The sequence below is a fragment of the Eufriesea mexicana genome, unplaced genomic scaffold (genome assembly GCF_001483705.2).
Source record: "Eufriesea mexicana isolate 0111107269 unplaced genomic scaffold, ASM148370v2 scaffold654, whole genome shotgun sequence".
Taxonomy (NCBI): domain Eukaryota; kingdom Metazoa; phylum Arthropoda; class Insecta; order Hymenoptera; family Apidae; genus Eufriesea; species Eufriesea mexicana.
In genome coordinates this window covers 855,984-879,353 of record NW_016908877.1, presented here as the reverse complement: position 1 = coordinate 879,353, position 23,370 = coordinate 855,984, and the positions used below count along the sequence as shown (strand labels likewise).

At 38.2% G+C, this 23,370-nt stretch overlaps 5 protein-coding genes across 9 annotated transcripts; 4 read left to right on the top strand and 1 right to left on the bottom strand.

Annotated features, from left to right (window-relative positions):
- The first annotated feature begins 11,713 nt into the window (after positions 1-11,713).
- Positions 11,714-13,915, top strand: Rcc1 (Regulator of chromosome condensation 1). 2 transcript variants are annotated; one of them, XM_017898583.1, is made up of 6 exons: positions 11,714-11,856; positions 11,963-12,046; positions 12,393-12,772; positions 12,870-13,236; positions 13,316-13,588; positions 13,672-13,915. In XM_017898583.1, coding segments are annotated over exons 1-6 (1,296 nt in total). In that variant the 5' UTR covers positions 11,714-11,855; the 3' UTR covers positions 13,863-13,915. The 2 variants fall into 2 exon arrangements, with proteins under 2 accessions (XP_017754072.1, XP_017754073.1); XM_017898584.1 differs by lacking the exon at positions 11,714-11,856 and having other exon boundaries at positions 11,967-12,046; positions 12,284-12,772.
- A 639-nt stretch (positions 13,916-14,554) lies between these two features.
- Tim10 (translocase of inner membrane 10) lies at positions 14,555-15,342 on the bottom strand. 4 transcript variants are annotated; one of them, XM_017898607.1, is made up of 2 exons: positions 15,291-15,342; positions 14,555-15,019 (listed from the first exon to the last, which is right to left on the bottom strand). In XM_017898607.1, the coding sequence occupies exon 2, from the start codon at positions 14,836-14,838 to the stop codon at positions 14,566-14,568; it is 273 nt and encodes a 90-aa protein (XP_017754096.1). In that variant the 5' UTR covers positions 14,839-15,019; positions 15,291-15,342; the 3' UTR covers positions 14,555-14,565. The 4 variants fall into 4 exon arrangements, with proteins under 4 accessions (XP_017754096.1, XP_017754095.1, XP_017754093.1 ...); XM_017898606.1 differs by having other exon boundaries at positions 15,195-15,329; XM_017898604.1 differs by having other exon boundaries at positions 15,199-15,329.
- Positions 15,343-16,574: 1,232 nt separating this feature from the next.
- Positions 16,575-18,480, top strand: LOC108546494 (G patch domain and ankyrin repeat-containing protein 1 homolog). The gene is made up of 3 exons (XM_017898580.1): positions 16,575-17,757; positions 17,989-18,217; positions 18,293-18,480. Exons 1-3 carry the CDS (start codon positions 16,618-16,620, stop codon positions 18,460-18,462), a joined length of 1,539 nt encoding a protein of 512 aa, XP_017754069.1. The 5' UTR covers positions 16,575-16,617; the 3' UTR covers positions 18,463-18,480.
- An 894-nt stretch (positions 18,481-19,374) lies between these two features.
- Positions 19,375-21,335, top strand: mst (misato mitochondrial distribution and morphology regulator). Its single transcript, XM_017898585.1, has 5 exons — positions 19,375-19,452; positions 19,520-19,600; positions 19,691-20,143; positions 20,220-21,024; positions 21,127-21,335. The coding sequence occupies exons 1-5, from the start codon at positions 19,375-19,377 to the stop codon at positions 21,333-21,335; spliced, it is 1,626 nt and encodes a 541-aa protein (XP_017754074.1).
- Positions 21,336-21,606: 271 nt separating this feature from the next.
- On the top strand, positions 21,607-22,792 carry LOC108546518 (Calcium and integrin binding family member 2). The gene is made up of 4 exons (XM_017898611.1): positions 21,607-21,821; positions 21,888-22,008; positions 22,077-22,254; positions 22,575-22,792. The coding sequence occupies exons 1-4, from the start codon at positions 21,673-21,675 to the stop codon at positions 22,790-22,792; spliced, it is 666 nt and encodes a 221-aa protein (XP_017754100.1). The 5' UTR covers positions 21,607-21,672.
- The last annotated feature ends 578 nt before the right edge of the window (positions 22,793-23,370 follow it).

Genomic DNA, 23,370 nt, shown 5'->3' with positions numbered 1-23,370 from the left:
GGCGAGAATATAAAAAGACCAAAGATGGTAACAACGAGGATCGAGAAAGATCGAAGATGGTAACGGCGAGGATCGAGAAAGATCGAAGATGGTAACGGCGAGGATCGAGAAAGACCAAAGACGATAACTGCGAGGATCGAGAAAGATCGAAGATGGTAACGGCGAGAATATAAAAAGACCAAAGATGGTAACGACGAGGATCGAGAAAGATCGAAGATGGTAACGGCGAGGGTAGAGAAAGACCAAAGACGATAACTGCGAGGATCGAGAAAGATCGAAGATGGTAACGGCGAAGATCGAAAGGGATTCGAAGCTGGTAACGGCGAGGATCGGAAGAGTATCGATAAAGATCGAAGTTCGACCTGCAATGGCGCGTATCGGCGCATTAATCTGTGCATTGATCACTGCCACCGAGGTTGATGCCCCGATTTACGACTTCGTTACGTCGCAGAAGGTTACCGTAGGATTTATACCGGGAAGAGGGAAGGTATATCATCTCGTTGGTAAAACGAAACAAATGGCGCGCAAGAATCGATGGTAGCCGCGAGAATAATGTTCGCCGCGTAAACCGAACAAGCCGTTTGAAACCGCGACTCGATTAACGTGAAAGCCCGTAGATCCGTCGCTAGTTTTTGGCATGCGAACCACCAATCGCCGATACCAGGCAACGGGCACGAACTCGCGGATCACGCGCCTCGTTAGACAAAATCGTGAAAAGGGACACAAGTTTTAGCTGCACCAAAAACTCGCGTATCCACCATCCACGTAGAGACGAGAGACCAGCTCCGAGAGTGGATTAGACGTAAAACGATCGTCCTTTCGATTCACGGAGGACTCGCGCTTTATCTCCGCACCCGTTCCGAGATCCAGGCTAATCGAATACAAGGCTCCACGAGCGTGGGAGCCGGGGGTCGGACGAATACGAAACGAAGGCGGAAGCGTGCTGCGGAGAACACGGGATGCGATTGTTCCGAGCGTTTCCAAGACGGGCGTAGCAATTACTTAAAAGCTTGGAATTGTTTACGGACAGAAAGGCTGGCTTCGGAGTTTATGGGATTCGCACCCCAACAGGTGGCGGTGGCGCGGAGCGAAACACGGCAGGCCGCGCGACCCCTTTCAGAAAAATCATTCTAGCTCGCATTAGACTTTCAAATTGCCGGACACACCGGATAACGCCATATTCCACCCTCTGTTCCAGTATAATTCACCCTGTTACCAGCGTTTCTGCCCATGTAATTGTTTCCAGCGTTCCCGACGCCCCGCATTTCCGATTCACCGACCACACGGATATTTCCACGACTCCGCGCGAAAAGGGATGCATCGACCGGTCAAAGATGGACCAACGGTGCTGTACTGCCACTTCGTTATCTGACCAACTCGACCGATTCGTCTACGCTTCGTCCACGTTTTCGCGATCGCAAAAGGTGGAACGGTGTCCGTTCGTTGGTGGAAAAGGAAGGAAGGAAAGGGAAAAGCTGTACGCTCTATTAGGAAGGCGTCGCGTTCGCAACAAAGAGGAAGCTGCCCTCTAACGACTCCGGACCGCCTTTGTCTTGGCCAGCTGCTTCAAAGGGGATGATCCGAGGGCCGAAATTCGCGCGAAGAGCTAACACGCTACTGAAAAGTCCGGAACACGAGCCCAGGTTCTCGCGAACACGCATCCCTCGACTCGTTCTGGTTTAATCAAACTTCGAAAAGACTTTGGGCGCCTGCGGTGTCGTATCGCCATTCCTGGATGTGGTATCCAGGGCTGGAAAACTGTTACGATATCGATTCCGGTTCTCGAAACGCTTGCAGGAGACCGTTGTCTCCGGGAACCGTTATGAGGGATCGAAATCGATTCTGCTCGCGGTTTTCGCAGCTTTCCGAATATCGCTGCATTATCCGTTCTTTATCCGTTCGTTAAATTGATACTCTTACTTGATTACGCGAAGCTGTTTATATAATTGCTCGTCGAGAGACGGTATCGATTCCTTGTGACGATACACGCGTTCAGCGCCGCCGATTCCCGCTCTCCGATTGTTCGTTCGTTTAAATTTAAACGAGCAATGTGGAATGGACTTATTACCATAGACGAGTTACGAGATAGACGTAACAAATTAGGGGATGGAGATAACCGGGGATTTAATCGTGGCTTCTAAATCGGTAGAGACGTATCTGCCAATTAAATAGTCGGAGGAAAGGAGCAACCGGCTCGTGTAAAATGAAATCTAATAAAAATTTATGTATTCCTTTCGATGAATTATATATTAATGAGGATTTTAAAGAGACGAATTGTACATCTCGATGTAACAAGTAACGTTGGTTAATTAATTATCGAACGCCGGTACGGATCTAGGATAAACTCACGAAAAATCTGTAAATTCTTCACCTCTGTACTGGCAATTTCACGGCACGATAATTAATCGCGACGCTTTTTTATATGGTCCGCGACTATTCTTAATTGACGACCTCTAATTAACCTGATTTCTTCTACAGATGTATATTTCCACGTTCGAAGGATAATAAAAATATTTCCACGTTGCAAGTTATGATGCCCACTTGTACCGCGGCAGTGTGAGTGCAGTCGTAATTAGCAAGAAACATGGATTATTAAACGTACTGTTAATGGCGAATTAATATGGTTAACGATGAATTGTTTAAAGCAGAAATTTATAACAAAAGCGGAGAAATAAATAAATAATTGGCTGTTATAACGGGAGAGTAATTATTAGCGGAATCGGTAACGATCGAGACTTTTCGGGGAAACTGGCAGGCGGTCATTAGCTATATAAAAGCTGCAGCATCGAGACTCGAGCTCATTTGCCAATTTGGTTTCGAATAGGACACCTTCGAACTTTCATCGGATGAGTTGAAGGTATGATTGGGGTGGACCATGCTTCCAGTTAGTACCAGTAACTAACTAATGACCATCCAGTGGACTTACGTGTAACCCTCTTGTATCGTTTAATAATTTTCAAATTTTTTTTTAATAAAATTCCGAGATATTTTCCAGCGTTCCGAGTTCCCGAAAACGTCACTGAGTCTATCTGCGATTTTATTTTTATTTTCTCCCGTTCTTTCTATATTTGCGTATCCCGTGAACCAAAATATCCTCGCAGTTCTGCGAAAATAGTATCAATATTTTCGACTAATTTCGTTTCCATCCGAAACTTATAGTGATCTGAGAATCCTTCGAAGAGAGGATATCAATATTTCGAAGATTATATATTAGAATCTGATATAACGAATTGAATTCCTTATCGCGAAGTCGCGAGTAAAATATATCGCAATAGCCTCGCTGAAAAATTTGTCAGTTCTGGAAGATTCGTGAAAATTTCTGTTTAGATCGTAACCTGATATAAAGACACGTGTACCTGGGTAAAAACATGTACGTCTATATGCAACAGCTATTAACAGTTTTATTTGGAGAAATCTGTTGAAACCCTGGCTGATGCACCACAACGCTCTCTCGATGAAATCGCGAATGCATTGCGAACGCAGAAGGAAGATCGTTGTCTTTCGGGAAATTGAATCCTGTTTCGAATCCACTGGGAGAGGCACCTAATGTCCTCTCGCTCGCTGTTTCGAATATCCTATGTTAAAGCGGCTCTTCCGCCGAGAAAAACGTCGCGCCGAGCTCGATCCTTCGTGCGAAATCGTATACCAGCGGAAACTCCTTTCCGCTACGAGCTTTCGAAACCACGACCGCGCTGTCTGGAGGAAAAGCCGCGACGAAAATGGTGGGAGAAAATCTGGAAAATTACCGTCAAGTTCAAAGAACCTTGGCACCAAAGCGGACTTGCAAACTGGACTTGGGACAGATTAAAGCCGGTACAAAACCGTGCCTAACTCCGCTTTGCGGTCTCTTTCCCCCCGATTCGCCACCCGGTGCGCCATTTTGCGGCTAACTTTTGACCCATATTTCCTCATGCGAGAGTTAATACTCGTTAACGGCAAGGTTTCCGTACAAAGGCTACTTTGACATCCTACGCGTGGTCCAATGCTTCACTCGTTTGGCTCGTCTGGGCCTGTTGGAATAGTTTCCAGAGAAATCTCTTAGAAAATGATTACAACCGAATCTTCCCACTCCCTCCCACTCTCCTCTGCGGTTTTTCACGTTACCCGGAATCGCGAGTGTTGTGTCCCGAACACTGCAACTCTCACGATGGGAGTTTCGCGGAGTTGTAAGGCCCATTTACGCGGATGCGACGATATTACTGGGATGCGGCCTGATTAGGGGTGAACTAAAGAGTTCCGATGCGTGACTGTCTTCATATCGATTGTAAACAATATTGGGAGGTGTGTTAGCTTCGACGTCTTTCAGTGATGGTAGATGTTTAGACAATTTGGGCCCTTATACCTATCGTCTTATGGGTGATGTATTGATCCTTGCTAAGGTTCACTTAAGTGATGACTAGCTGATAAGGAGTGTATACGAATCAAGGGACGTTGGTAATAAGGACATAAACAGTCCTCCGCTTAACTTGGGACGTTCGGTCCTATGGCCGCAACAGCGAGAGTCGCCATTCAAAATGGCGACAGTGGAGAACCGATCGGCGCGGTACCAACGAATCTCGCAGAAGCGAGTCGTTCATCAAAGCTGGGTCCGTTTAATGTCGCCGGGGTATTTTTCTTAGACCCTGGTGGATTATCAACGTTGAAAATTCCCAGGTAGACCCAGCGAATTATGAGGAAACGTTCGTTAAGACGAGCGACCGCGCGTAAAAATAACTTTGGCTCGATCGAACAGGCGGATACGCAGCCACGGTCCCGATGGATGTTTTCTCAGAACACACCGAGTCGCGAGTCACGGAGTGCTCTTTTACCGAGCGGAAAGGCCGCCTTTTTCCCCAAAAAGAACAGGATTTCCGGGGAAACGCGAAAGCATTTGGTATCCGTGGCAGGCAGGTATCGGTGGAGGACCGCGAACAAAATGTTTGCCGAGTCAACGGAACGTGTTTTCGCGCCGCGACCACTCTCTCCGCCTCTCTTCCTCTCTCCTTTTCCTTCCACCGATCAAGGACATTAAAGCATGCTCGAAGCTGGTTAATGTTTAAACGACTGCAAGCCTTTCCGCGGCTACCGCCGCGCTACCGATCGTTCTCCAATCTCAGACCCAGGATTTCAGTCGGGAAAAACAACCCGGTTGCCAGGCCGATACCGAAATTTCTCGTGTCGGAAGAGAAAGAGCTAGTGAGATAGAAAAGGACAGATCCAAATACGAATAGGGAAAATGTCGCGATTTACTTATAATAAAGATAGATTTATGTAGGATGCTAGGGTTTGAGAGTGAGAGTAAGGGCCTGCCTGGCTGATGATGGATAATAAACAGCAGTCTCTGGTTCAGATCAAAAGTTTAGGATGCAAGGATTGTATTGTAAAACATCATACTGGCGAAATAACAACGGCCGATGAGCGGCAATATATAAATAACGACGGACAGACGAACGATGTCATTATTTGTTAATTAATAAAGTGTTAAAGAATTGTCAAAAGCCTTTAAGCTTCCAGAATTTTCCTGCAGTCTTCTTACAGTATGGACGGGATGTTTATAAGTGATCGAGAAAGAAAGCCTGCGTTTGAGGGAAGAGAGACTGCTAGGTTTAAGTAAGGGCTGTCTTGACACAGTCCTGTACAGAGTTAGGATTGGTTGCATAATTATAGATCAGTTATCAGTCTACTCCTCTTTAGTTTACACTTTACCCCAAGTCTCATTTAGCTCATTTAGTAATGAATATATATTTTAGAATAAAATAACATCTCTTGTCCTTTATACTTGCCAATCAAATGGTATCCCTAGGTTTATTAATTAGCATATACGATGAGCTAATAATATAAAGTAACTAGGCAGAAGGATCTTTGAATGAACACGTGTCTACTGCTTTGCTGCCTGAATAGAACTGTTGAAGTAAAGGGAAAAGGTCCTGATATGTATATTATGTCCTGCAAACTAACGTTGCAGTCCTTTGCCTTGTGTCACTTGCTATGAACTGACACTAGGAACCTTAGACAAGCGACACGTCTACTATTTGTCCTGCATCGTTGCTCTCCAGCAGAAAATAACAAACAAAGGGCAAAATAAAGCAGAACGAGGTTCGTAGGTGATGGAACCGGGTCAGTATCAGAGCCATTAAAAATGCAGTCCACACGAACGCTAGCCTGTGATTAGAGTGAAATTTTCGCTTTCCGGGAATGAGGCTGGACGATCGAGCATACGCGGAGAGAGAAAGGCGGTGAAGAAGTTGGAGAAGACAGGAGAAAAAAAGAGGAGAAAAGAAGGGAAAAGATTTGCCTCGGCTAATTGCATGAGATATGCGATTGTTTCATGCATATTCAGCGAGTCCTCGAGGTGGGAATAGCTGATCGCCATTCCTTCCAGCTATACCCTTTCACCCTGCCTTCTCCACTCTGTCTTTCCAAGAACCCCGTCTTCCCGCTTCTTCCACTTTGTTTTTCCTCTCTCCAAGAAAACCTGCCGCTTCCATTCTGTATCTTCCTTTCTCTCCTTCTCTACCTGCCTCTCCGAAACATGTCTCTCGAACAGTAATCCGAACCTAAGCCGCCAAGTGCACCCTCGATATTAATTAAGTCCTCGATCTTGCCCCCACTCCCGCCATATCGTACGCACCTGAGACTACCCTCCTTTCTCTATCGATATTCCAATAGATATACGATTCTTCGTACCTTTTCTGCCAAATACCTGTCGTTGTTGGAGAAACGCGAAGGATATACATCAAAGTGGACTGGAATCGAGAAACTTCGTCGCCATTTGCATCCTCTAAAGTTTCCCGCCGAGGGAAAAATCGCAACATTAAGCGAATAATTCGCCAAAATTCACGAATTAATTAGAGATAATATTCGAGGACTGCCAAATACCTGTCGTCGTTGCATAAACGCGAAGAATATTCATCAAAGTTGACTCAAATCGAGCAACTTCGAAGCCATCGCTACTTCGAAAGCTTCCGGCTGATGAAAGAATCGCAATACTAAGTGAACAATTCGCCAAAAATTCACGAATTAATTAGCAATGATATTCGAAGACTGCCAAATACCTGTCGTCGTTGGATAAACGCAAAGGATATCCGATAAAATTAACTCGAATCGAATAACTTCAAAGCCATCGCTATTTTCGAAAGCTTTCGACTAATGAAAGAATCGCAGACCGAAGTGATCGATTCGCCAAAAATCCACGAATTAATTAGCGACAATATTCGAAGGCTGCCGAATACCTATCATCGTCGAATAAACGCGAAGAATATCCATGAAAGTTGACTCAAATAGAGTAACTTCAAAGCCATCGCTATCTCCGGAAGCATCTCGTTGATGAAAGAATCACAGACAGTAAGTTGTAGCTTTGGCTTGGCCAAAAATCTGCCAATTAAATAGCGACAAGATTCATCTACTGCTCCGGGAAAAATCGAGTTGGTTGGCCGGTGCATTTCGCATAAGCTTGCCAACTTCCGCTCGACTGCCGCGCGAAGCGGACCGCGGTACTCGCGGAACCCGCGAGTTTCGTTAACGCGGGAACATTCTCGGGAAAACACAATTTCACGAGACAGGCCAGAGCTTCCCGTCCTCTCTCCTAAGCGATTATCGAATTCCCGGAAACGTTTCCTCGACCGTGGCGTCCATCGCGCGTATTTTTCACCGACGGTCGTACTTTCGGATATCGGCAGGATGATTGATAACGCGAAAACTGGGTTGCGGATTTATTTCTTCCCTTTTTTTTTCCCGCCACCATTGTTTCCCTGTTCACTTGGTCCCTTTGTTCGCGCTTTCACGGACCGATTGCCCGTTCGCCTTGCCGCCCGCACCTGTATTTGTACGCGCGGCTACGGCCTTTCCTGCATTTTCCTTCGCCCTTTGCCGCCCGTTTCTCACGCCGAATTTCCGCCTCGCATCTTCCAAAACGAAACTTCGCGATCGCCTTCTTCCCGCTCTTTCGCGACACGCGAAACTACCCCCGTGTGTTTGTTGCGAATTTTTTTAATTACGTTTCATCCCCTACGTTCTACGGGGGGGGGGGGCAAAAAACGAAGGGAAAGAATCGGTGGAAAATCGATGGAAAATCGGAGAAAGAGATGAGAGATGGCAGGAAGCGAAACGAAGGAAGTTGAAGCAAGTTGATGGAAGTTTGCAAGTGAAGATCGACGATACAACGTGTCTCTGTAATATACAGTAGTCACGAAAGTGTTCGAACGCTATACATATTTTAAGCGAGTACTTCATCTTTAATCACGAGTCTCGCTCGTCGTCGCGGCTTTTCATCGTGAACCAAAGATGAGTTACTTTTGTTTAAAATTGCTATAAATTTTAGATACTCGAGTAACTTTGTTGTAAACGAAATAAATTTATTCCGTTTCTGCGAGATTTTATTATTAAATCAGAGTATAAGGGCTTAATGAAAATGTATTTACACGTGCATCGATGTTATTTTATTCGCAGATATTACTTCGCGTTGATGAAAACATCGATCAAAGTAACGGAACAACAATGCGAGCGAAATTTTTCAAATAAAATATGTTTAACTTTTAGTGCTCTATAGTAGAAATTTCTCTGTGTGAGATCACGTTTAAGAAGCAAAGAGCATCATTCAAACTGTAATCGCTGATTTTGTTCGATCAAAGTCATTGCCTGCGGACAAATAAATTACTCTGCGCGTAACTCGTTGAAATCCGAATTTTGGGGAATTTTGGGGAATTTTTGGGGAATTCTTATCAAATACTGCGCTAGGACGTGTTACGAATATTTCCAATTACATCGGTAATTAGGAAAGCGGTGTCAGTGAAAAATTCGATGTAAAAATAATTTTACCACTCGTTCGCGCTGCGGAAAAACAGCGAAAACTTGAATCGCTCGCAACTTTACGGTAATTAATTTTTTTAATGCGTTCTACACGCGAATCCTATTCCCGCATATTATCAAAGGGGCCCTGTCCGACACGTGAAAACTACCACACACGAGTGGCAAGGACCACCTGGTCTTAGAATGCCCTAGCTGTAACCTGCACCGCCGCAAGCACGAACTGGTGCCCCAACTTCCGGAAAAGTTGAAAACCTGGTCTCCAACGAGATACGCAGCCTACTGGGATTCGTCGTGGGAACAAAGCTAATTGGCAAATTGCAACAGAAAATCACTTGAACGACGCTGCTACAATAATATTAACAACTTCATAGCGGATACAGCGAAAATTAAATTAAAAATCCGATTAAATTAAATTAAAAAAATATATATATGAAATTTTTAGTATTCGAAAGGCAAACATACACTACTTAAGCCAATGAGCCAGCTTCGATAATCAGCAACGAGAGTTTATTTAATTCCTTCTACAATTAGACTTCGGACAATTAGATGGGGGTGAAAGAGGAAGGCGTAGAACGAGGAAAGGGAGAAAAGAAACGAAACGTCGAAACAAATGTGTGGTAAGAGAGAAAATATCCGAGATCGGTGCTACTAGTTGCTCATGAGCGAAAGAGCTGGAAAGAAGCTCGGAGATTTGGAAAGCGTAAGGATACGTCGAGGCTTTCTTCGTCGTCCAATGCTCTCTTCCGACGATGGTATTGTATATTTTAAAAGCACGTGCAAGCCCGATACGGCCTCTCGCATTCCGGAAACCACTTAGCCTGATTGAGAAAACGTTTCTCCGAGCATGATCGAGGCTATCCGATCCGGTTAGGGACTATTGCCGAGCGGGTCGTGCAGAACGAGGCTTGCTCGTCATCGGAACGCAGCTTTCGGTTTGAGAGCTCGGCTCAACGAGTCTTGAAAGAAATTTTCGAATTTATATTCAATTTTCGAACGCGTCGCGTGGAAAAATCGGAAAAACGCGCGCGATGTTTCGCGGATCGAGATCTATAGTCGATTAAAAAATCTTTTGCCGCGGTTAGAAAAATGAGGGTGGAAAAAAAAGTGGGAAGTAAAAATGACGGTGTAGTATGGAAATGATTAATGCGATAAATAGAAAAGAATTTATATTTAATTTTCGAACGCGTCGCGTGGAAAAATCGGGAAAATGCGCGCGATGTTTCGCGAACCGAGATCTAGAATCGATTAAAAAATTTGTCAACGCGGCTGAAAAAAATGAAAAAGGAGAAAAAAGTGGGAGATAAAAATGACGGTGGCATGTAAAAATGATTAATGCGATAGATAGAAAGGGAACGTGTTCAAACTCACCGCCAAGCAGGATGTGCACGAGGAGCGGGAGAAATCTGTATTGGCGCACTTTCGTCATGATTCTTGATTTTTCTACATGAACTGCTTTCCTAATCGCAGAATGTCCAGATCGCAGTTGTCCGTTCCTCCGAACGCAATTCGACAGGTAAACACAAACCCGCGAGTTTCGAAAGTTCGTTGGATCGAGATCGAATAAACGTAAACGAGCGTACCCGGTAAACAAACGCTTTTTCGTCGGGACGTAGAAGAAAAAAGAGAGAAACAAGCACGGTTACTAGTGGAGAACACGATAAATCGACTAGTCGAAAATGTTCGAACGGAAAAGGCTGTTCGACTAACGAGAAGTCGAGGAGAAGTTGCGCGGACGAAGTCTCGGCTTCGACTGGCGCGCACCAACGTATCTGACCCCTCTGATAACCGGCCAGCCCCCTCTGGTTCAAACCCGCCGCCGACCCCCCTCTCTATCTCTTTCTCGCTCCCCCTCTTTCCCGCTACGTTTACCTGACTCCCTCTCTCGACGGCTCCCTCGCCGTCATCCAGGAGACACCAACCCCGACAGGAACCACTCGCTCTCCGTGCTCCAGTACCGCGAACTAATTTGCGATTTAGCGTGAATCGTAACCACGCGCTAAAAGAACAATGAATTTATCGCGCCGAATAACTTCCCGTCCCGAAGAACCACGCGGCGTCTTCGCAAACGCATTATCAGACCATCGAATTCCGCTGTCGCGGCGAAACGCGAGATGGAAATTGTTGCACCGAGTTAGTAGAATCCGACTGTACTCGAGACGCTTTCACTGCCCGCGAAGATACTCCCACTATGCGTTTCTAAGATAAACCAAACGCTTGAATAACCTAGCTTTTACGATGCAAGATGAAATCTACTATTTTCATTTTTTTCCCGTTTCGTGTTGTTATAAAGCTGTAGTGAAAATTGGCGAGGCGAAGGAGCGAGAATTTATCGTCACGATTTAATTTCCACTTAATCGGTATACACGGCCAGCAAAAAGTTGGAAGATCGAAACAAAAGTATCGTTCATTCCGATATAGATTGCGATATACATTATTGCCGAGTAGCTAAATTTTTCACTTTTTTAAACCGAAATTTCGAATTTAGCGAAGAATATTGCAAGAGTTTATTTATTTTACGTATTTATCACTTATCAAATTACAATTTTAATTCGATATGAAACGGCAAATTAAAAATTACTACGGCTTCTTATAAACCACTAAAATTCTCACTGAAGCTAGGGGAAAATTTAATCGAGAAATTTAATTGAATGAATAAAAAGCAAAAGTGTATAACGATTTTGTACAGGTGCATGTCAAAATTAAACGAATAATTTAAAAATAATCGATTCGTGCTGATAAGCGATTGCTCGTTGCAGTTTGAACGGTCTTACCGGATCCAAGTAAACCGGATCGAAACATTTCTATATATATACAAACACACCGTAACCAGCCAAGGAGGAAGGGATAAAATTTCCGTTACGAAGATTGCGCTTTGTGAATCGGAAGTGAGGTCTATAGTTGAAAATCAGCCGAAGATATTAACGTGACGAGTTTTCTGTGTAAACTAGACGTTAGCGCCTCTCGTGAGTTGCGCAACAGTCGCGAGGTCAGCAGCATTGTAACTTTTGGCGCCAACCCACTGCAAGGGGCTATATAGTCCATTTCCAAAACAATTACCTTGCAAAATTAGTACGTATAAGAATGGCAATATTAAAATTGCTTGTTTATTCATATGTGACAGTCAGAAAAAAGTTTTACACACATATTTGTAAACATAACCTTGGTATACTTCTAGTGCCGCCACGAAGAGCAAAGAAACGGCCAGCTCAAACTCCTGAAAAAGGTGCTCGTGAGCCAAAACAGATACGAAAAAAACAAGGTAAGTTACTATTTCGGCAATATTCAGTAATTTTTTAACGCAATATTTTTTGCGCCAAAGAGATACATTCATTAGAAGAATTTTATTGAAAGTATAAAACCGCGAGGCACATGGATGTGTTTAGGCAATGTGTTTCGCGATCGATAATTATTGCTTCCTTTTAGTTGGTAGTTGGAAGTATACTTAGTATCCCTTGAAAAATTTCGTGAAACCGTCGTAATAATTTTTCTGTTATAGTGCCGTGAATATTACGCGTCCTACGGCAAACGTGGATCGGCACAATCATAATCGTACTTCTCTAAACCAAATACTGTAAAATAGCTAGACATTTGCATGCATTTCACAGAATTAGTTGTGAAACCCGATTTACGACGACCTGCGACTGGTGGAGTATTATTAGTATTTGGACAAGGCGATGTTGGACAACTTGGTTTAGGAGAAGAAGTTGTTGAAAAAACAAGACCAGCAGTTATTCCTGGATATGAAGATATTGTATCCGTAGCAGCTGGTGGCATGCACAACGTGTGCCTGAGACAAACTGGAGAAGTATTAACATTTGGCTGCAATGACGAAGGGGCATTGGGAAGAGATACGTCTAAAGATGGTTCTGAGAGTGAACCAGGTGCTGTTGATTTACCTGACAAAGCTATTCAGGTGACAGCTGGAGATTCCCATAGTGCTGCCTTGTTAGAAGATGGACGAGTATTTGCATGGGGATCTTTTAGGGTATAATTTTCTACTGTTTTATACATTAACTTTAATATTTTATCAATCAGATTAACTTTGAGAATTAAATAATAAAATATTATAATGCATTTTTAAGGATTCTCATGGCACCATGGGTCTAACATTAAAAGGAAATGAACGATTTCCGATAGAAATACTGCCTAATGTAACGATAGTTAAAATATCATCCGGTGCTGACCATTTAGTGTTACTTGATAAAAATGGGCATGTTTATACATGTGGTTGTGGAGAACAAGGTCAATTAGGGCGAGTACCTGCTAGAGCAGCTAGTAGAAATACCCGTCATGGTATGGGTCCTTTATTAACCCCTGGTTTAGTAGAATTTAAAGTTACAAAGAAACTAGAATTCAATGACATTTGGGCTGGAACATATTGTACATTTGCTAGAGAATATCAAAAAGGTGATATATATGTATTTGGATTAAATAATTATTATCAAATTGGTAAGTTAAAACAAAGCATTTCATAAATAATAATAAATAAGAAAGAATTCTAAATGTACGTTATTTGATCATTTTTCAGGCCTAAAAGATCCTGTAACTCATTTTCACCCACAAATTTCAAAAACCTTTAGTGGAAAAGTTTGGAGACATATTAGTAGTGGGCAACATCATACTATTGCCCTAGATGAGTCTGGCCAAGTATTTGTTATGGGCCGTAAAGAATATGGCCGTCTTGGACTTGGATCTAATTGTTTGGATGCAAAAGAATTAACACTAGTTCCTAGTTTAAGTTCCTTTAAATGTGTTGACGTAGCAGCAGGCAGTGCCCAATCTTTTGCTGTTACTGAATTTGGTAGCATTTCTTTCTAAAATACCAGCTTTTTCAATACCATTATTGCATTGTTAAACATACGGCATTTTCATATCTCTATACAGGAGAATTATATTCGTGGGGTATGGGTTCGAGTGGTCAACTAGGTACAGGAGAAGAGGAAGATGTTGAAGAACCTACGTTAGTCAAAGGAAAGCAGTTGGAAGAAAAAGCTGTAATAAGAGTTGCAGGTGGAGGTCAACATACTTTGGCATTAGCAACAATCCATCCAGTGAAAGAAAAAACTGTTGGTTAATAATAAATGACATATTAAATTTAAAGTGTTTCACATATGTGATAATAATTTGGACAACGAAAACAGAAGAAAAAGTTTAACGAATTTGTCAAAAAATTCGTTAAAAAAAGATTTTTATTCTCCTTGCATAAAAGTTACATGATAGGAGAAAATGTAAGTAAAATTACTTCTGACGGTATACCGTAATTTCGATCTTAACGCGATACTTAAATCTGTACATAATTTTTTGTGCTACCAAAAATTATATCATTATGTTTATAATGATTAATATATCGACTGACTTTTTGATTGCATTGTTATTTTTTCTACTTGATTATGTATTACAATGAAATAAACATTTTTCTACTTGTGAATTATGTTATTAAAAATATTCATTTTTGTTATATCAGATCACAATAGACCTGTATTAAGTTTCTGTTATTTAAAATTATGCTTTAACGTACCGAAATATTTAAAAAATGATTAACCATGCTTCTATTATTTACATTGTACAATTTGCTAAATAATAAAATTATTATTACAATTTATTCTAGTTTTCTACAAAAAGTACAAAGTATTTTAATGTTCCTATAAGTATAATTAATGAGAGTATCAAATTATATTCTATAAAAAAGTCACAAATCTCCTAAAGAAAAGTCTACGAAATGCACAAAAATCAAATTTTGATCAATATTTCTCTTATTAAGGTAATATTTTACTTTATTTAACTTGGTTTTGCTTGTTCTACAATTTTCCCTTCTTGCAACGAAATTTGAAGTTTTTTCCCAATACGTTCCTGCACATCTAGATATTTAGCAATACAACGATCAAGGCATACTGATTCACCTTTACTTAATTCTGAGCTGGTATACTTTGGTGGAATACATTTCTTATGACATGCTGCTGTCATACGATGAAACATATCAGTCATCATTTCCATCTCTATATCTTGTAGCAACTTCAATTGCTCTTCACTAATCTGAGGTAATGCAGCCATTTTTTGTGCAGTTGCTATTTACTGTTTTATAATTATCTAAATACTCAAATATACGACTTAATTAATAGTTTTAGACTCTTGCATTAATAATCTCTTTTGTTTCATAGCTTTAACTCTTGAATCATGTACTTCCTTCCTTGCTAACTTAAAACTGTATACTCCTATACCAGTAGCTACAATCCTGCAAAAAGAATTAGACAGTAATAATAGTAATAACGATAATAATAAATGTATAGAAATATAAATATTAATCGATTTTAAACAAATATTTATATTATAGAATTTCTTACGAGAAAGGTTAGTCACCACAGGCTATTATAACAAAATAGCAATTGTAATGTCTTACATTTACATACCTACCATCCAATCGCTATCTTCTGCCAAGTTTGTAATAACATGCTTTTTTAAATGGTATAAAATATTTTTACCGTGAAAATTAATTATATATGTACCTGTACATTCATTCATACGGCTTTGCATTTCCTAAATTACGCTACACTGAACCATGTGTCTATAGTTATATAATTTTCAGCATAGATGCAGTACGACATAGATTTAACATCTTATGGAACTCGAACTATAATGCCGACTTTGAAATCAATATTTGCCTTTGCAGCTTACTAATCACGATATATTAGATTAAAGCATTATTAAAAAAACACGATTATCATGTTAAATTATATCAAAATGTAATTTTTGGATATAAGTTAACAAAAATTGTTGTCTGAAATTAATTACGGCAATACTAAATACTGCAATGTTTCACTGCTAAGTAACTCGTCTTAATATAGCCATATGTTTTCACGAAAATAGCCTTAATTTACACAAAATGTATACATCGAAATGTTTATTGTTATAATAAGCTGTTTTTTATGATATTAATAGCTTTCATAAGTTTCTGTTTGATTTTTTGTTTCCCTACTGCTTCACTCATAATTAGTTATTACTATGATATTCTTCTATATTAACACTATCATAAATTTCACATCAAAAGAAATGACGTTTACCGTATATAGTTTTAATTCAACGTCATTGCTTTAGTAATTTCATTTTCCATTGCATTAATAACGTTGGCAATATAGTGAATTGATAACACAAAACTAGTAAAAGAATATCAAATCTCTCAAAGCATATAGCACAAAATATATAAGCTTTTTGTTATATTATAAATTGTCTGTTTTAATATTAATTGATTTTAGTACCGATACATTTTTTAAACATTTTGTGTCTTTCATTTAAAAGAAAAAAAGTGCAAAGTAAGAAATACTAATAAAAAAATAGGAAATAATAAAAAATAAGAAAATGAAAAGTTATATAGTAGTAACTTAAAATAAAATAAACGTAAATTGTACTACATGTTATTCAAAAATTCTTTAAACATAATTGATAGACTCTTTGTATCATAATTGATAGAATTGAAAAAGATTAAATAATTACTGCAGTATTTTGATTTTTTCTTTGTAAATATATGTATATGAACATGTATGCTACGATTTAAATACTTGAAGTACTTGAAAGCTAGTGAATTTTACATTCTATAAGTTTACACATTATACAATTAATTTAGTATAGGTATAACTCGTATTGTAAAACAGTGGAATCAACGTCCAAGCTACAGTTGTATAAAGGTAATTGTGTTTAAATGAAAACGTTAACAATTGCGGCGTATTTTGTAATATCTTCTGTTATTGTTAAGTGATGTACTTATATACAATGTTAATTCATAAACATAAAAATTGAAGTGAATTAATATGATTAATTCATAAGTGCAAATGTAAAATGATAAAACAAAACAGTTACTTTATGCATAATATTGACGTTACATGGAAAACATTCGTTCAAGAATCTTGTAATGCTCCGACAATATCGACAAAAAAGGAAGATCATTGTTTAGGTTTTCAAAAAGATGAAGCAAGGAAGATATATGAAGAAATTATAAACGAAAAATGTGATGTGACTTCACAAGTTGAACATAAGTGTAATAACTCAAAAACGTGTATTAATCGAAGTGCAATATCGAAATCGTTCCCGCCAAATGAAAAAGCTAAGAATAACCAAATCAGTAAAGAAAAAGTGACAATTAATGCTATATTAAAAGCAGTCGAACAAAAAGATTTGAAATTTCTATCAAAACATGTGACATGGGAAAACGTTAATTTGACTGATGATTTTGGCTGGACTCCTCTTATGTCAGCTGCATATTGTGGCCATTTTGACATTATAGAATTTTTATTAAATCTTGGTGCTAACAGAAAAGCTAGAGAGAAATCTGGTCTTACTGCAGCACAATTAGCATTAAAAAAAAATTATTTGAATATAGTTGCATTGCTTAAGAAAAAATCAGAATCGACAACTACCAAAGCTTTGTCAGAAACTATTACGAATGATACAGAAACAAATATTGATTGTTCATTACAGATGAGATCAGAGTTTGCAAAACTTTTGAAAAATTGCAGTGATACTAACTATAAAATTAATGATAATATGGAAGAATGTTCCAATGGAGCTACAGGATTTTATTGCAAAATTTGCAAGGTTAATTTTCATCAAACAACATGGAAAAAGCACGAAACATCTACACTTCATATTTTTAATAGTAAACCAAAACTAACTAATACTATGTATGGAATATCGAAACAAAATAAAGGTTACCAAATGCTTTTAAATTATGGGTGGGACGAACAAGGTGGTCTTGGTCCTATAGGAAAAGGAATAAAATATCCTATTAAAACCTGTTTAAAATATGATAGAAAAGGAGTAGGACAGTCCAATGAGAAAGACTACAAAGTGACTCATTTTAAACCAGGAGATACTACAGCAGTTAATGATTTTAAAATACCTAAACAAAAGTGTTTAAAAAAAAAAGACAGAGAAAAGTTACTTGATAGGGAAATTAGAAAAGAGAAAGCATTGCGCATTGCTTTGGCATAAAAAAATATACAAGAATTTTATAAACTGTTAATATTTCATAATGCTTCTAAGACTGAACACAATGTAATTTTTGTCTTTTATCTACTTTAAATGTACATGTACATATATATATATATATATATAAAATTCAATTTTCACATTTATAATACTATTTGTTACTTTTACAAAAGCATCTTTTCTATATGAAATGGTAATCAATTAATATAATTTTTGTTATAGATGAAATTTGATCAGCAGGCAGCTTTAAACCATATACAGCAGGTAGAAGAAAAAGCAGGTGAGATTCTCACTGATCGACAAGAAATAATTGCTTTGGATAAAAGAAGGAATGACGATAGAGTTGGAATGAGGGCATTGCAAAAGGAGAATTGTAGAAAAAGTTGGATAACTGTTGGACCATTATTACTTAAGATGCCATCTAAAAACGCAGAAGAACTACTTATTAAAGGTGAATCTATTGTTTTTCTTTATCTTAATATTTCTAGGAAGTCAATAACAATTTTCAGTTTTTATTACATTACAGATCAAAAAGAATGTGACATTGAAATTAATAAATTAAGAAGTAATTTAAAAATTAAAGTAAATGAATTAAGAGATTTAGAACTTAATTCACCTGTTCCCGGTTTAATGTTGATACCCATGTCTCATAAAGAAATGTTGGCAATGTCACAAGTTTTGGGTCAAGATTCTTGAATGTATTATAGATGTAATGAGGACATTAAGAAGAATAATCTAATAATAATAGTAGTAGTAGTATAAATTGTAATAATAGTAGTAATAATAAGTGTTACAATGGGTCTCAACAGTATTTAATTACCCTTAGTAACATATTTATTAAGTGTTATATTTAAGTATTGTGATTAGTATAATTAGTATTAAGTACTATATTTATTAAGTTACAGATTTATGTATTTATCAAAAAGGCAGTATACAAATTTTTTAATCTGTTTTCTGAATACACCAAAAATGTAAAAATATATATCCTGATTTATGGTGATTTATTTTTTCATATTTATAATATGTATATTTGTATAATAAATAAATATCAGTTGTGTGGTTTTTATAGTAAATGATTTATAACTCGATAAATTGAACCTTTTTATCTATTATTTAATTCTTTATGATTTGTTAGGGATAAATTCCATCTACTTTTGTGTGGTATTAAAAGCAGATTAACCAATATTCCTTAATAAGAAATTTCGATTCTAACCTAATAATCAAATGTAAGGTTAATGGTACAGTAATAGCATGGTAGAGTAATTGTGATACTAATTTCTTATAACTATTACGTGTTTAAACCTAACCATTTTATTGTATTTTCACATCTTTGTTGAATCTAAAGATGAATATACTTATTGAAATGTTTTTTAAATTGATTCTTTCATGGTTTGTTGTTATATCCAACGGAACGATGATACTATATGAGGATACGCAACAAATGTATATGTACCTTAATGTTTTGACGATAGCATGTATTTCAATATATAGTTAATAAATTGTACGAAATAACAAATACCTAGTGTGATACACGTGTATCTAACGATTTAACTTTGTTATCAAATAATCAGTACACGGAAATTAAAATTATACATATAATAATAGACGATGACATCTCGAGAGATATTAACTATTCAGTTTGGTCATTATTCCAATTTTATTGGTACTCATTGGTGGAATTTACAGGTATTTTGAAAAGATATGCCGATCACAGAATATTACAATTATTTAATTTTTATTTAAACACTTTTAGGAATCTAATTTCTCTTATGATCCTGATAATCCATCTGAGCTAAATCATGATGTTTTATACAAAGAGGGTGAAAATTTAAGGGTATTAATGTATAATAACATATCTTAAAAGTAATGTTATAAACATTTGTAATTTGTTACTGAAGATAATCGTGTTTTTATATTTTTTCAGAAACAAGTTACTTTTACTCCTAGACTGTTGATTGTAGACTTGAAAGGAGCATTTGGATATTTGAAAGAAGAAGGAACATTGTATAATGTTAGTCAGTCACAAAAAGCTCCTCAATCCTTATGGGATAACACAAAAGTGGAAATTTTGAAAGAAGATGCAATCGATAAACCTCCATTTATCAAGAGTTTGGATGAATCTTCTGAAATTTTAGATTCAGCATCAGCATCGTATGATATAGAAAATAATATTAATTCATGGGTGGATTATCTATTACCTAGGTTTCACCCTAGAACATCAAATATCATTAAACAATATAAACATGGTTGTGCAACAAATCCATTTGATGTTTTTACGTATGGAAGAAATTTATGGAATACAGAACAATTCTCAGATGACTTTTCTGAAAGGATAAGAGTATACGTTGAAGAGTGTGATTTGATGCAAGGTTTTCAGGCATGTGAATCTTTATATTTATATAAGTAATTTATATTATATTATATTGTAATATTGATAGTATTTCAAAATATAGATAATTCTAGATTCTGTGGATGGATTTGCTGGAATTGGCACATCGTGTATGCAACACTTAAGAGATGAATATGGAAAAAGTATTTTGTCATTTCCATGTATGGACAGTAAAAAATCAGAACCTTCTACATCCAATCTGATTAAAGCACTTAATACGGCTTTATGTTGGCAAAGTGTAGAAGAATATGCTTCATTATTTAGTCCGCTTTGTTGTGGACAAACAGTTTGGCCTCAAATCGGGGATCCGCGTATATTTGATCATTTGACATATAATTCTGAATTGAAGTATCATAGTAGTGCAATTTTAGCAACTGCTTTAGATACATTAACCATTAGATACAGACGAAAGGAATATCCAAATGTACTTTTATCTGATTTATGCGCGGATCTTAATAAACTGGGTCGAAAAGCTGTCGTAACGAGCTTAACTTTACCATTTCCAATGACCGCAAAAACAGATTTAATTGACGTACTTGACGATTTTGAAGGAACACTGTGGACAAGTTTAACACCAAATTGTGATGTACCAATGGATAAAAGTATGCAAAGCATAGTATTACGCGGAATTTCTGAGGAAAGGTTAAAACGACCTATTTCCCATGCAATGAAACAAATGTCAAAACCAGCATATAAGTGTTCTACTGTACACGAAATGATGATGCTCTATTTATCATGTACTTGTCATGCATCAGCAACTTATTTATCGAATATCTCATCACCATTGAAAATCAGACCTCCATATCCAACAATTTTCAATAATAATATTTGCGAAAATGGGGACGTTATTGGGTGGCCTGTAGGAACAGGTATGTCCGTGAGTTGCGGTCATTAATATTGTTTTATATTACTTTTTAAATGTATTGTAAGTATACAATTTATATTAAGTTTTTATAAATTTCTATTTTTAGATGTTAAATCTGTTCCTGTCATGGCTGGTTTACACAGTGGCAGCAGTTTGAGTGCGATGTATGAATCTTTACACAGTCAGTTGAACAGAATAAGGAGTATAAAAAAGTTCCATGCATTCACAGATTCTGGTTTAGAAGAAGATGAGTTTAAAGAATGCCTTAGCCATTTACTCGATTGTAAAGAAAATTATGAAGATCGTTACATCTGAATAATTAATTTTATCGACGATTATTTTCGTATTGCGATCACAATACATTGTTTCATTTATAAAGAAAAAATTTGTCTCTTCATCTCCCTATTATTTCGTATTTTATTTTCATTACTGTACGTAATATCAACAATTCAGTTGGAGATCGTGCAAGGGGCAAGATCAGTGTTACTAACCGAGGAAACCAAACGAACAAGAAATTCGTTTTCCTTTTGTACCTTGTAAATTCCTGATAGAAACATCCCTAAAACTAGGAGTGGTGAGACACACCTTGATTATTAGATTTCGTATTGATCGTTGGAGGTGAGAAAACTCAGTTGCAAGCTTTAACTGGTAAATGAAACACGGTATAATACGTAGATTTACAGTTACTCAGCGAGCATCGTTAGTATCGAATAAAATGGGAAACAAGGTAGCTACATTTACCGAGGAACAACTAGAAGATTATCAAGACTGCACCTTCTTCACTCGGAAAGAAATCTTAAGGTACTACATGCACGTATCATTTACACAATCTCCAGATTCGTCTTTTACACGTCGATACTTTTTTAGAATATTTAAACGATTTCGGGACATGGGAAACGCTGGGACAATTCCACGATGCATGACGCCTCAACAAGCATCGACACTTCGTATACCATTATCTTGTTTGACACGCATACCAGAATTAAAGGTTCTTAAATTATCTTTTCGCGCTCGATGAAACTCGTTTCGCATACATCAGTGTTTACGATGTTTCAGGAAAATCCGTTTAGACAACGGATTTCGGAGGTGTTCACGAGATGCCAGAATTCGGAACAGTCAACATCCGATGCCTCGCACGAAGGAATCTGCTTCGAGGAGTTCCTCGAGATGATGTCGGTTTTTTCGGAGCAGGCACCGCGGGACTTAAAGGTCTTTTACGCCTTCAAGATTTACGGTACGGACCACCACGTGAACCACACAACCGGATGGATCGTGAGAGATCTTTCAGGTTGCGCTCGGTGTACCTATAGCTGTTGTATCGAATCGGAAATACATACGGCGTCTAGACACGATATTCGCGTTGCGAGAAAGCTATTTGCACGAAGATAGACTATCGATTTTCTTTCCAGTCTAACCAATTACGATTTTCCACCGTAATCCAATCGATTCGATCATATTCCAGCTATATCGGTTAATTTAGCGTACACCGCGATTGCGGTTAAAAAGAAATTTATACGAATCGTGATAACGTGTTACATCTTTCTTTACGAACAGATTTTGACGAAGACGGGGTATTAGGGTTGAACGATTTAGAACGCACCTGTCGACAGCTGGTGCAAGGTGGTTTGAATGCCGACGAGGTGGCTACTGTGTGTCGAAAAGTTTTGGAGGAAAGCGACATCGATGGCGACGGTGTTTTATCCTACTTGGAGTTCGAGCATGTCGTAACAAGGGCTTCGGATTTCATGGCAACGTTTCACATAAGAATTTAACTTCCATTGCTTTGGAGAGATAATAAAATTTACTGCCATTCTATGTAACGCATACGCTTACTCAGTTTTTGTTACGTACACACATGTATACCATAGAATCTCCTCATTTGCTAATTCCAGATATCGATACTTGCCGTATATTTTGAAACTATGGATCGTGCATCCTCGATATTTTACGAGTTACAAGTACCAGGAGAAATGTTTTGCAAACTCATCAAGGATAATTATTAGCTCTGCGAATCTGTACACGCTTAGTGAAACGCTACCATATAGTTTCTTGCGAGTCACAGATATACTTTCTTATACGGCCCCATAAGTTGCCCCTGTTGAGCAATAACGAGCAATGTTGGCTAAATAACCAGGCCATTCATTTTCACTGCAGACAGGAACCTCGTGTAACTCCTCGAGCCAAGTCCCCAATAACGTCTGGGATTTTTTCCAAAAATGTATAAATCAACTTGGCGTGTAGCGCGCAAAAGGGACGGGAAAGAAACAGAAGAAACGTAGAACGTGGAACGAAATGTAAAGGGCATTGTTAAAATGTAACCGTTCGATCTCGCTGTTATAGAGCAGCGTCG